Below are 13,995 nucleotides of genomic sequence, written 5' to 3'. Positions count from 1 at the left end.
TCTTTCTTTCTTTCTTTCTTTCTTTCTTTCTTTCTTTCTTTCTTTCTTTCTTTCTTTCTTTCTTTCTTTCTTTCTTTCTTTTCCCTTCTTTCTTTCTTTTCCCTTCTTTCTTCTCTCTCTCTGTCTCGCTCTCTCTGTCTCTCTCTCTCTCTTTCTCTCTCTCTCTCTCTCTCTCTCCCTCTCTCTCTCTCTCATTCCCTCACCTTCACTTTTCCTCTGTGTCACTCCCTCTCTTCTTTCTCTTTTTCATTCCCTCCATTTCCTTCCTTCCTTCCAATGTTTTTTTCTTATTTGGTTTTCTTCTTTTTCTTCCCTCCATCTGTTTCTCTCTCTTCCTCTCTTTCCACTGGTCTCCCTCTCTATCTCCATCTCTTATTTCCTCTTTTCTGCTTTTTTCTCTCTTTTATTCCCTCTCCTTCACTTTTCCTCTGTCACTCCCTCTCTACCTCCCACTCATATCCTTTCTCCTTCTCCCTCTCTCTGTGACTCCCTCACTTCTCTCTCTAACTCCCTTTGGCTTTTTCCTTCTTTCCTTTCCTTTTTTCATTCCTCCTTTTCGTTTATTCCTTCCTTCTCTTTTTCATTCCTGCTTTTCTTTCTTTCTTTTGCTTTCTTTCTTTCTTTAACTCTCGCCCTCTTTTTCTTTCTGTTTTTCTTTCTTTTTTTTTTTCTTTCTTCCTCCGTTTGACTTCTCTGTGTCTTAGAGTGTTACTAAACCCAGGACCCTGCATTCACTATATCTGGTCTCCCACAGTCCACAGAACATGGAAATGCAATAGTTTTAGTAAATATAAAACTGCTACATGCCTTTTCCTCTCGTCATCAGTATATAGCAGTCTTATGACTTCTGTCAGTGTTTGGTTAAATCTTGTAGGAGGAGTTTTCATTCTGCTCTGACTGTCCTATGAGGCTGCAGGACCCCTGACCCTCTGTCTGGACAGCGCTGATTGGCCCTGTGCTGATCACATGCACCCAAGAAAAACAAAACTCTCCAGCAATACACACCAAACTGAGCATGTGCAGCTTGTCCCCTAGCCTCTGTTCTATTAGGAGATAGATTGGGGAGTGTAGAAGAAGGGGAGTATCAGAAAAGCCAGGCAGGATCAAACAGCTTTTTTACACAATGCAGACGATTAACCCCTTAGGTTCTACAGTGGGTATAACAAGCATTCTTTGCTGCATATACAGACTGATCTTACTGTTGTGGGTTTAGTAACACTTGAATTCCTTTTTTTTCTATTCACTTGTCTCCCTGTCTTATCTCTCTCTATTTTTTGCTTCTTTTTTTCTTTCCTTCCCTTACTTTCCTTTTTGTCTTCCCCTCTATTTATTTCCCCTTGTCTCACTCTCTCTCTCTTTCTCCTTGCTTTCCCCAGGCCCTCCAGACTCCGGACCCCACAGCTCTCCCCCACCTTATAATCAGCCCGGAGGGGAAGGCCCCTGCAATGGGGTTATTCCAGGTTATAATGATCCACCACCCCAGCCATCCAACGCCACCCTTCCCCGCCAGGACGCCCAAGGATACCTACAGGAAACGCCTTTCACAGGCCCACCACCAACCCCCCAGGGGTATGTGGTGCAGACGCACACTCCCACGGGGACCATGCCAGTAGGAGGGTATGTGCAACAACCCGCCGGGTATCCAATGCACCTTCAACCCTGCACGGCCTATGTTCCAGTATACCCCATGGGAACGGTAAGTACTGCATAAGAGGTGAAAGAGAAATTCAAACACAGTTTGCATGAAAGATTGACTTTAAAGAGAATCACTCACAACTGGGCAAGGATCTGAATATTCAAGTTCAATATACCTGCATAGCTCCCAACTGTCCCTGATTTCGAGGGACTGTCCCTGATTTCGAGGGACTGTCCCTGATTTCGAGGGACTGTCCCTGATTTGGAGGAACTGTCCCTGATTTGGAGCAATGTCCCTCTGTCCCTCATTACTCCTCATTTGTCCCTCATTTTGGTCTGATCTATATAGTTGTATATAAAATGCACTTTTTATCTATCAAATACTGTTTTCTAGTGCTAAACCTTTCATCTGATTTCTAAATTGTTGCATTTGTAAATTCCAAAAGCCAATATAAAGGAATAGTAGTGGTAAAAAAAAGCAATTGCGGGTTCAACCAATCTTGTTTTTTTGTACAATTCTCCTTTAAGGGGGCTTGGCAAGGGGTGTGTCCTATGCCTGCATACTTTTGCTGATAGGTGTCCCTCATTCCCATCTCAAAAAGTTGGGAGGTATGTACCTGTGCAGACTTACCCATGAAGGATTTATATAACACTCTCCTATTGTGCTTTACCTGCTTTGCCTGAGCCGGATTTTTGCTTAATAGAGTCAAGGGAGAAAGGTTCTCTGAGGTCTGACTGGTGCTCACTGTCTGCTGCCTGACACCATGCTGATATCATGCGGTTGTCAGCATGTAGTCAGGTAGCTGACTCTCAAGTAACAAAAGCTAAATAACAGGGATATTATAATTCTTTCATAGTTGAACCTTTTTTTTTTTTTTTTGTTTTTTGTTTTGTATGGTGTGGAAGAATAACAATCATGCTCTGGTTATTACTGCCATCCGAGGCCCCGTAAGAGACATCTACCCTCACTTCCTGTCTGGTTTCACCAGACAGGAAATGAGCTCCCTCGGTAGTGACACAGACAGAAAAAAAAAAATGACAGGGGTTCTAGCTTTCGCCTGCTATACTTAGATAGCTGTAAAGACCCAACAGGAGTTCTAATCCATCCACACTACATTCAAAAAGTTTTGGCTGGTCGTACATTTTAAAGCTGAAGTTTAATCAGGTTATATTAGTCCTTCCTTATTTCTCTTCTCTCCCATCATCAACATGGTGTAGCGCTACCCCCCGCAGGAGACGCTGGAATATTTGGGTTCTCTGTTTGTCACTAAGCCCTGGGCAGAGCACCAACCCTGCTGACACCACCAAAGTACCTTGGCCAGGTAGTTTCCTGGCTGGCACACAAATTAAAATACGCACACACTTGTAAAATAAATGATTAAGCCCTGGTTCACACTGCCGCGACTTGTCATGCAACAAGAGAGTTCAAAGTCGCATGACAAGTCCAGACCCATTAGCAGCAATTGAACCAGTCTAATCGGAGCGACTTGAGTCACTGCGATTTAGAAAAAAGGTTCCTGCACTACTTTTGGTGCAACTTCAATACGACTTGCATTGACTTCTGGTAAAAAAGTCATATGCAAGCCGCGATTAAGTCACGCCGGCATGTCGGATTCAAAGTCGCGGCAGTGTGACCCGGGGATAAGTACCAAAGGGGTTGTAAACCCTCGTTTTAAAAAAAAAAAAAAACAAACATGTTATAGTTACCTGCTTCGTGCAATCGTTTTGCACAGAGCAGCCCCTAGTCTCCTCTTCTGGAATCCCCCGTCGGCGCTCCGGGCCCCTCCACTTCATTGGGTGTATCCATGGATAGTCACTTTCACCCCTGTGGGCTTGATCCTGAGTCCTGCTGCGGCGTCCATTGACAAAGACAGCGGGAATCAGCCCCGCCCCCCCCCGCTCTCGTGTCACTGGATCTGATTGACAGCAGAGGGAGCCAATGACTCCTGCTGCTATCAATCTGTCCAATGAGGAGAGAGACAGCAGCTGGAGCCACTGCGCTCATGCACTTCGCTGGATCGGCTCAGATAAGAAAAAAGGGAGGTCTAGGGGGAGCTGCAGCACAGAAGGTTTTTCACCTTAATGCATAGAATGCAATAAGGTGAAAAACCTTGAGGCTTTACAACCAAAGAATAGTATGGCAGGCAAAGAATACAGTTAACTGAAACTATTGCTAAGGCTGGCCATACACGGTTCGAATCTCGGTCGGTTCAGCAGGAACTGGCCGAGATTTGAACCATTAATGGGCAGGCTGAATGTACCAAGTTGATCGATCAATCAACTTGGGTACAACCAGCCTGTCGGATTCGCTTGCGATTATCACAAGCGGCTGCTATAGCCGCTAGCAATAATCACTGTCTGCTCCCAGAGGGAGCAGACGATGGCTCGGCAGGAGGGATACCCCTGTCAGCACTGTCTGTGTTGATGGGGGAATCGTGCAAATTTCTTTCCTGCAATCCGCAGTTGCAGGAAAGAAATTTGCACCATCTATGGGCTGCCTAAGCGAGGTTAATACAGTAAAGAAACAATGCAAACAAAGCACAGTACCCCCTTTAGGACATGCCCACCTATCCTGCAGTACTGAAGATGTACAGTAAACAATAGCTCTAGGACTGAGAGATTTTCATCAAGTGAGCAAAGAAAGGAGTAAAAGAAAAAACACAAGGCTAATGCCCTGTACACACGGTCGGACTTTCCGACGGAAAATGTATGATCGGATTTTGTTGACGGGAATTCCGATCGTGTGTGGGCTCCATCGGACTTTTTCCGTTGGAATTTCCGACACACAAAGTTTGAGAGCAGGCTATAAAATTTTCCGACAACAAAATCCGATCGTTTAAATTCCGATCGTGTGTAGACAAATCCGACGCACAAAGTGCCACGCATGCTCAAAATAAATTACTAGACGAAAGCTATTGGCTACTGGCCCATTTATAGTCCCGACATACGTGTTGCACGTCACCTCGTTCTGAACGATCGGATTTTCCGACAAATTTGTGCGATCGTGTGTATGCAAGACAAGTTTGGGCCAAAATCCGTCGGAAAAAATGTGACGGATTTTGTCGTCGGAATGTCCGATCAAGGTCCGACCGTGTGTACGGGGTATAACTCACTTGTAGACCCTCAATTAGAAGAGACAAAAGTTTAAGCTTCAGAATGTTTGTTAAAGCTACCACCCACAACTAAAACTATGTATTGGCTTCTTTTTGCCGGCTTAGTTGGGGCCCTTAGTTGGCACGCAGTGAAGGGTGCAGTCCCTTTAAGGTGTTAAGGAAACAGATTAATCCCTTTTAGTGGTAAAGTCATTTGCAGAGTTCTCCTTTGTATGCAGGATTGGTAGGAAAGGTCACTTTAAGAATGTTGATATGTAGACAAGAGTCACTTTGGTGGTTAAATTGCTGATAGCGGTCACTTTAAGAAAAGAGAGGTGGGAGGATTGTATGATGTATGTCCCTTTAGGTGGCCTAAACTTGGGCTAAAGTAAACACAAGTTCTGCCTAGCATGGGATAGTAGGGTTAACTCTGTCAGATAACCTGCAGGTAGTATTGGTAGAAGCAGTTAAGAGTGGTAGACTGCAATGGATGAGCTCTGGCACATGTGTAGATTGCATAAGCATGGCAGACTGCAGCAATAGATGGGGCTATGGTATCTGTGTCGATTGTAGATGCCTGTCTTGTACAGTGTCCTTAAACTTGGAGTAACTTCACAGGAAACACACTTGCAACAAGGGTAACATTACGTGGGTTAGGAACCCTCTCACCCCATCCCTATGCCAAGTAAAGTGTGGGATGAGCTAGGGGGCCCCCTTTGCTATTTAAAGATGCGGCGGCGATGATGACCTCCCAATCTGACAGTGAGCAGGTCTTCACTAGTCTGCCTTCTCAGGTCACCCGGCTTTCCGATGGCACCCGTGGCTTCCTGGCCCAGCCCAGGCCCACATGGCTCCACACAGCTCCCCTTCACATGTCCTTCCAGCAGCCAAGTCTTTCTTTCTCCCCACCTTGTGTTCCCGGGCTTTTTCGTTTATATACCCCCGCCCCCTGGAAAGTGCTCCTGGGCTGTGTAGTTTGATCTCAGCTAAGCTGTAGGAAAAGTTCTGCTTCCAGCATACAAGTTCCAGCGACCCTGCACTCTTGTATTGGACATTGCAATAAACAGAGTTGTTGAACACTGCCATCTTATGGTCAAAATAAAGATCTGCATTACAGTAACAATGCACAGTGTTACAATGGTAATGATATTTCTAAATAAAACCTTTCCGTTTTCATTGCATACCTTATTTTAGACCCAGTGAGCGTCATCACTGGGTCTCTATGCTTCTGTATGCAATGCAGGCAGATCATTGTTGGTGGGAGCAGGGTTCTGTATGTAGATTTCTAAAAACATCACAGCACCCTGCCTCAGTCCTTTGCTCAACAGCCCCCAGCAATCATGCAAGCTGTGGGCTTGCTTTTGGGAGGAGTTATGCACATTTTAAATACCTAGATAGGAGGGTGTCAAAGTGAAAGAATGAGTGTTCCTAAGCAGGCTGTATTTGCATTCAATTTGCCCTAGGTAACACCTGCATGTGATACTGAGCCCCTATGACTGGAAGAACTGAAATCTAATAAATGAAAGGAGCTGACCAGAAATAAGGCAAGCTCTATCTGACTTGCTGTAGCTTCTCATGCATATTGTGAAATGCTCACAGTGTGCAGTGAAATCGGAGTAAGCAATTCCAGTACAGGAAAGGACAACTAAGGGAAAGGCCCGAGTTCAGCTTTAAAGTGAAATTCCAGGCTGTTCCTAACTAAGCTTAACCCTTTAATGCCGACGTAACACAAATATGCTGCCTTCGTCTTGAAGGGGTTGTACCTGGGTGAAGAATGCAGCTGCAGGCATCACCTGGTGCCGTTTTTTAGAGGCTTTCTTGTAATAACAACCGATGTGGCTAAGCAGACGCTTGGCTGTTATTACAAGCAGCGGGAGGGGTCACCCCCCCCTCCTCCTGCCACCTTCCGCTGCGCCCGTCCCACCAGGAGGCCCGAGCAACCAGCCGGCAGTGCCGGCACGTCCACCGGTTGGCCGGAGACCCGAACTGAGCCGGAATCGGCTTTGATTGGGTCTCGGATCTAGTAACCCAGAAAAGCAATGTCATGACATCACTTCCGGTTTACTAGAGACTTAATGGCGCCTAATTTAAAAAATGACAGCATTAAAAACAGCCAAACTTGGCGTTTTGAATGCTTTTAACTCCAAGGAGAGATCTGGGGTCTTATAGAGTCTCCAGATCTCTCCATAAAGAGTACCTGTCCCTGCCTATTACTGTCACAGGGGATGTTTACATTCCTTTTGACAGCAATAAAAGTGATCAGAAAAAAAATCATTTTTAAGCGCCCCATCCTCCGTGCTCGTGCCCAGAAGTGAACGCATACGTAAGTCACGCCCCCTAATGTAAGCCGTGTTCAAACCACACATGTGAGGTATCGATCGTTGGAGCGAGAGCAATAATTCTAGCACAAGACCTCCTCTGTAACTCTAAACTGGTAACCTGTAGAAATTTTTAAAGCGTCACCTATGGAGATTTTTACGTACCGTAGTTTGTCGCCATTCCACGAGTGTGTGCGCAATTTTAAAGCATGACATGTTGGGTATCTATTTACTCGGCGTAACATCATCTTTCACATTATACAACAAAATTGGGCTAACTTTACTGGTTTTTTTTTTTGTTTTTTTTTGTTTTTTTATTTATGAAAGTGTATTTCTTCCCAAAAAATTGTATTTGAAAGACAGCTGCGCAAATAGCATTTGACATAAAATATTGCAACGATTGCCATTTTATTCTATAGGGTCTCTGCTAAAAAAAAAAAATATATATATATATATATATATATATATATATATATATATATATATATATATAATGTTTGGGGGTTCTATGTCTTTTTTTAGCAGAAAATGCAGATTTTAACTTGTAAGCACAAAAAAAAGAAAAAAGGCTTAGGCATGAATGGGTTAAACTTGTACTCACCTTCCTTCTAAGTCCTATTTCACCTTCCCTGTAGAATGAAGATGCTTATACTTACCTATTCTGATGGTGCTCCAGTGCGGTCACATGATCGGCTCCCAGCACCGGGGGAGAGGAGGGACAGCTGACAACAGAGGCCTCATAGAAAATCAATGAGTGTCGTTGCCGCCCATCCTTAGATGTGGTGGCTGCATCAGTTTTCTTTTCCTTGGCTCTCCCCCCCTCTGTTTTCACCTGGTGATCTGGCCGGTATCACGCCTCCTGTATTAGAGTGCCCCCCCCCCCCCACTCTGGATTAACCTCTTCAGCCCCAGAAGATTTTACCCTCTTCCTGACCAGAGCACTTTTTGCGATTCGGCACTGCATCGCTTTAACTGACAATTGCGCGGTCGTGCGACGTTGCACCCAAACAAAATTCACGTCCTTTTTTACCCACAAATAGAGCTTTCTTTTGGTGGTATTTGATCACCTCTGCGTCTTTTATTTTTTGCGCTAGAAACAAAAAAAGAGCGTAAATTTTGAGAAAAAACGCATTATTTTTTATTTTTGCTATAATAAATATCCCCCAAAAATATATAAAAAAAAACATTTTTTTTCCTCAGTTTAGGCCGATACGTATTCTACATATTTTTGGTAAAAAAATCGCAATAAGCGTATATTGATTGGTTTGCACAAAAGTTATAGCATTTACAAAACAGGGGATAGTTTTATGGCATTTTTATTTTTAATTTTTTTTTTTTAATAGTAATGGCGGCGATCTGCGATTTTTATCGAGACTGTGACATTATGGCGGACACATCGGACAATTTTGACACTATGTTGGGACCATTGTCATTTATACAGCGATCAGTGCTATAAAAATGCACTGATTATTGTGTAAATGACACTGACAGTGAAGGGGTTAACCACTAGGGGGCGATGAAGGGGTTAAGTGTGTCCTAGGGAGTGATTCTAACTGTGGGGGAAGGGCTTCAAGTCACATGAGAGCGATTACCGCTCCCGATGACAGGGAGCGGTGATCTCTGTCATGACACAAGCCAGAACAGGGAAATGCCTTGCTTATATAGGCACTTCCCCTTGCTATCCCCGGGTCTTAAAGAGGACGTACAGGTATGCCCATTAAAAGCAACAGACTTACTGACCAGATCACCAGATGAAAATAGAAGAAAGAAAGCCTTAAAAAGTGAACTAATGCAACCATCACATCTAAGAATTGGTAAGCTGTTGCTGATGCAGAAAAAAAAGGCCCTGGACTGCATGTGGTGTGAACTGGCCCTTAAAGCAGAACTTTACCCACAACAACGTGATAAAAAATAAAGTTCATTATTTAGGAACATACATTCCACATTAATGATTATGCTACCAAAATTAGTGTGTGCTGTAAATTGCTTCCAGCATTGTACCTGTTTCTTCTTGCTGGAGACTGACAAGTTATGAAGCCCAGAGCCGCTGAGCAGCAGTAAATCATAAATCAGAACTAAACTAACTAAAGCTTGTGTCCTCATCCAAACTGTCAAACCATCCAATAACTGGTGTCATATCTGATCGCCAGTGGTGGCCTGTGCATTAAGGGCGCATTAAGAGCTTTCCCACCGAGACAGGAAAGTGCAGACGGTGGGCGGGCGGGGGGCACGCTGGCAGCATTTGATATGGCACAGTTGCTGCGTTTGATTGGGCACAGTGGCGGCAATTGATGGGCACAATGGCTGCGTTTGATGGCACAGTGGGGGAATTGATGGGCACAGTGGCGGCAATTGATAGCACAGTGGCTGCATTTGTTGGCACAGTGGCGGCAATTGATGGACACAGTGGCTGCGTTTGATGGGCACAGTGGTGGCAATTGATGGGCACAGCGGTGGCAATTGATGGGCACAATTGCAGCACTTTATGGGGCACAGTGACTGTGTTTGATGGGCACAATGGCTGCGTTGGATGGCACAGTGGCTGCGTTTGATGGCACAGTGGCGGCAATTGATGGGCACAACGGCTGCATTTTATGGGGCACAGTGGCTGCGTTTGAGGGCACAGTGGCGGCGATTGATGGTACAGTGAAGCTGCATTTGATGGGATTTTTTTCAGAATTTTTCAGTTTGTTTGCGCCCCCCAAAAATTTTGAGCACCATCCACCACTGCTGATCACATGTGCAGCATCATGGCAGTTGCAGATCAAACATAGGCCAAGATGGCAGCTTCCATGGGTGAAATGAATAGGAATGTTTAATTCTGCTTTAAGATAAACACAGATGGTTGATCCTCCCCTCTAGCCACCCACCTAAACTGTGCAAAGGTGCCTGGAGGTGCTAGCACATATTGCCCGAGCCGTGATGCTGTGCGGCTTGGAGAAAATGATATGGCATTTTGCGTATAACAGGCAGCACCGTCGCCAAATGCAACCGCCAACCAAATGCTCGGCTCATGGTTACAGCTTGGAATTTCAATAAGAAAATCCCTGTTCGGTTGAAAAAAAACGGCATTCAGAAGATGGGTGTATCGCCTCCTGACTGCCTAGAAGCCGCTGCTCTACTGCCCTCTAAAAAGCAATCTACCATGGATCGCCTTTCAGAGGGGCAGTAGAGAGTGCCACTTAAGTGAACATGGCCTGATTGTCATAATTGGAATTGTACATTGTATCATTCATTGGCTTGACTTCAAGCAATTAAATATCATGGCATTTGTTGTCTGTTACTTTTGCCCCTGAAATGCAATGCCGAGGAGTGTGCTGGGTATGGATAAAATCCTTCCCTAGTTGCCAGGTTTCTGCTATATTTGCATATATGCCAACACAGCTACACCATCTGTAATAGGACACTAGAGTTCTGCTATCAAGTGCAGTTTGCTGTTTTGTAGTTCTATACTAAATCTGTGAACAGCTGTTGGAGAAAAACGCATTAACCCCTCGTTCACATTAAATGTGGCTTTGAAATAGCACAACTTCATCTGAAATCGCATGAATTCAAAGCCGCATGTCACTTCATGCACAGATGTCTATGCAAGTCACACCTAAAATTGGCAAAAGTAGTGCAACCACTTTTTCAAATCAATGCGGCACCGCAAAGTTGGCATTGCACCGATTTGAACAGTGCTGTTGCTGACAATAGAGTGCGACTTGTCATGCAATGTCACCTGTCAAATGGCATGACAAGTTGCTCCAATGTGAACGAGGGCTTAAGGGTCAGTCCAAAGAAAACTCTTTTTTTTCTCCTTTCCTTAGACATTCAGAGACCCCAGCAATGAGTTCCTTACTCTGGCATGAAGTGTCACCACTGCTCCTGCATCTCCTGCCATGAAAAATAAGCAGTAATGGTGCAACTGCTTGTAATGGTGATGGCAGGTGGGCGGAGTTGGGAACACAGGGGAGAAGATCCCATCGACGGAGTCCCCTGAAAATCTAAATTGATAGTTTGAGAATCAAAATCTCGCTTTGATTTTTATTTATTCATGTGTTCCCCAGAAGACAAAGTACATTCAGTTGATAAAATGTGTGGCACTACCCTAAAAATAGATAAGCACCCACTAAGTGTAAAATGTGATGAAATTAGTATCAATTCATCAGTTGAACCAACCCAAAACATCAAAACTCATATAAACATAAATTCACAGGCACATAAATAAATATCAAATTCATATATAAATCCATCAAATAAATGAATGAATAAACAAGTAAATTCATATATCCTATACAGTGGGTATAGAAAAGAATCACTCCCTTTAAAATAATCAAATTTTGTTGCGTTGCAGCCTGAAATGAAGACAGACACAGTTTTTGTTTTATCCAGCTGTATTTACTCAGTGCAACTTATAAAATCCAAGTGAAAGATGTAACACCAACATGTCAGAAAAAAATAAAACAGAATCACTGAGTTGGAAAAAGGATCACCCCCATTTGTCAGTATTTTGTTGGACCACCTTTTGCTATAATTACAGCCTTTAGTCTGTTGGGATATGTCTCTACTAACTGCACATCTAGACTTTGCAATATTTTCCCACTCTTCTTTGCAGAACTGTTACATTTGATGGTGACCATTTGTGGACTTCAGTCTTAAATTATTCACAGATTTTCAATGGGGTTTAAGTCTGACTAGGCCTTGCAAGGACATTCACCTTTTTCTCCTTCAACCACTTTGTGGTCATTGTTGCTGTGTGCTTTGGGTCATTGTCATGCTGGAAGGTAAACCTTCCCATTGACAACTTTCTGGCAGCAGATTGTGGAGGTGGTAATATCCTGTTATGGAGGGGTAATAAGCTGTTATGGGGGGGGGGGGGGGTAATATCTTATTATGGAGGGGTGATATCCTGTTTTGGGGGGGGGGGGGGTAATATCCTGTTATGGAGGTGGTAATATCCTTTTATGGGGGGGGGGGGGTAATATCCTGTTATGGAGGTGGTAATATCCTGTTTTGGGGGGGGGGGGGGTAATATCCTGTTATGGAGGTGGTAATATCCTGTTATGGGGGGGGGGTAATATCCTGTTATGGAGGTGGTAATATCCTGTTATGGGGGGGGGTAATATCCTGTTATGGAGGGGTAATATCCTGTTTTGGGGGGGGGGTAATATCCTGTTATGGAGGTGGTAATATCCTGTTATGGGGGGGGGTAATATCCTGTTATGGAGGTGGTAATATCCTGTTATGGGGGGGGGGGTAATATCCTGTTATGGGGATGTTTTTCTGCAGCAAGGACTGGAGGAGCACTTGTCAGGATAGAAGGAAAAATGATTAGGACTAAATACCATCAAATTCTTGATGAAAATCTGCTGCCCTCTGTCAAAAAGTTGTCAATGGGAAGAAGGTTTACCTTCCAGCATGACAATGACCCAAAGCACACAGCAAAAATGACCACACAGTGGTTGAAGAGGAAAAGGTGAATGTGCTTGCATGGCCTAGTCAGAGCCCAGACTTAAATCCCATTGAAAATTTGTGGAATGACTTGAAGACTGAAGTCCACAAATGATGGTCACCATGAAATTTAACTGAGCAGTTCTGCAAAGAAGAGTGGGCAAATATTGCAAAGTCTAGATGTGCAAAGTTAGTAGAGACATATCCCAACAGACTAAAGGCTGTAATTAAAGCAAAATGTGGTCCAACAAAATGTGGCTATAAGGGGGTGATCCTTTTTCCAACTCGGTGATTCTGTTTTTGATTTTTTTTTCTGACATGTTGGTGTTATATCTTTCACTTAGATGTTATAAGTTGAGTAAATACAGCTGGGTAAAACAAAAAATATGTCTGTCTTCAATTTGGGCTGCAAAGCACCAAAATCTGATTATTTTAAAGGGGGTGATTCTTTTCTACCTATTGTATATAGTCCTCAACTATTATAAGAAAAAGGTTAATATGTTGAATAGTCCCAGCGAAGTGCTGATAAGTATTACAGTGCTCTAATTGTGCTCCAGATAAGCTTTCTCCATGCTTCCAATCCTCACTGCAGTGCAAGTTACCAGAGGGATAATAAATAAATGAACCTTTTACCAGAGATCATAGCCCCCAAGAGGCCAAAAAACGTTTAGGGAAAGAAAACCTCCATGGAAGGATAAATGGAAGGATGTCCTGCATCAATCAGCTGTGGGCCCCCAGTTCAGCAAACCTTAAAGTGATTGTAAAGTCTCATATTTTTTTCCTATAAAAATAACAAACATGTTATACTTACCTGCTCTGTTGCAGTGGATTTGCACAGAGCAGCCTGGATCCTCTTCTGGGGTCCCTCTTCTGTGCTTCTGGCCCCTCCTTCCCGTTCAGTGCCCCCACAGCAAGAAGCTTGCTATGGGAGCACCCGAGCTGAGTCACAGCTCTCTGTGTCCATTCAGACACGGACCCCTGACCCGGCCCCACCCCCTCACTCCCCTGATTGGCTAGCTGACTTTGGTTGACTGCAGCGGGAGCCAATGGTGCCGCTGCTGTGTCTCTGCAGGCGTGATGACGTCACCACTAAACTCCTTCCAACGCATTTCATCTGAAAAGATGACACTGGAGCAACGGAGCACCGTCTCTCTCCCCATCCCAATCCCCCCCCCCCATGGCCATCTGAACACGCAGCTAGCAAGGAAATAATTGGTTTGATACACAGCACTTTTCTCCATCTCAAAGCATTTGCCTGCTTGCATGGAACATTTTATCTGCCAAGCTTTCATTCTCCTTGCATTCCTCGTGAGACGCTTGTCCCTGGGGAGGACTTCTGTCAAAGAAGACATCTCCTTGCCAGCTGCGTGGTCGGATGATCTCACGGTCACGGGGAAAAGGGGCGCCCTGTTGCACTACAGAAGGATGATGGGATAAAATAATACATGTACTTTGTCTCCTGGGGAACAGAACACATTAATAAAAACTGAAGTGAGACTTCTTTAAAGTTGCCCTTC

At 44.2% G+C, this 13,995-nt stretch overlaps 1 protein-coding gene across 3 annotated transcripts in view; it reads left to right on the top strand.

Annotated features, from left to right (window-relative positions):
- Positions 1-13,995, top strand: part of PRRT1 (proline rich transmembrane protein 1) — a 76,996-nt gene that overhangs the window by 15,191 nt on the left and 47,810 nt on the right. For all 3 annotated transcript variants that reach the window (XM_073598415.1, XM_073598416.1, XM_073598417.1), the window contains exon 2: positions 1,377-1,696. In XM_073598415.1, coding sequence (XP_073454516.1) covers positions 1,377-1,696 — 320 coding nt within the window. The remainder of the gene's footprint in view (positions 1-1,376; positions 1,697-13,995) is intronic.

Source organism: Aquarana catesbeiana, linkage group LG09 (assembly GCF_042186555.1).
Source record: "Aquarana catesbeiana isolate 2022-GZ linkage group LG09, ASM4218655v1, whole genome shotgun sequence".
In the NCBI taxonomy this organism is placed as follows: domain Eukaryota; kingdom Metazoa; phylum Chordata; class Amphibia; order Anura; family Ranidae; genus Aquarana; species Aquarana catesbeiana.
The sequence above is the reverse complement of the archived record's forward strand: the minus strand, read 5'-3'. Positions and strand labels throughout refer to the sequence as shown.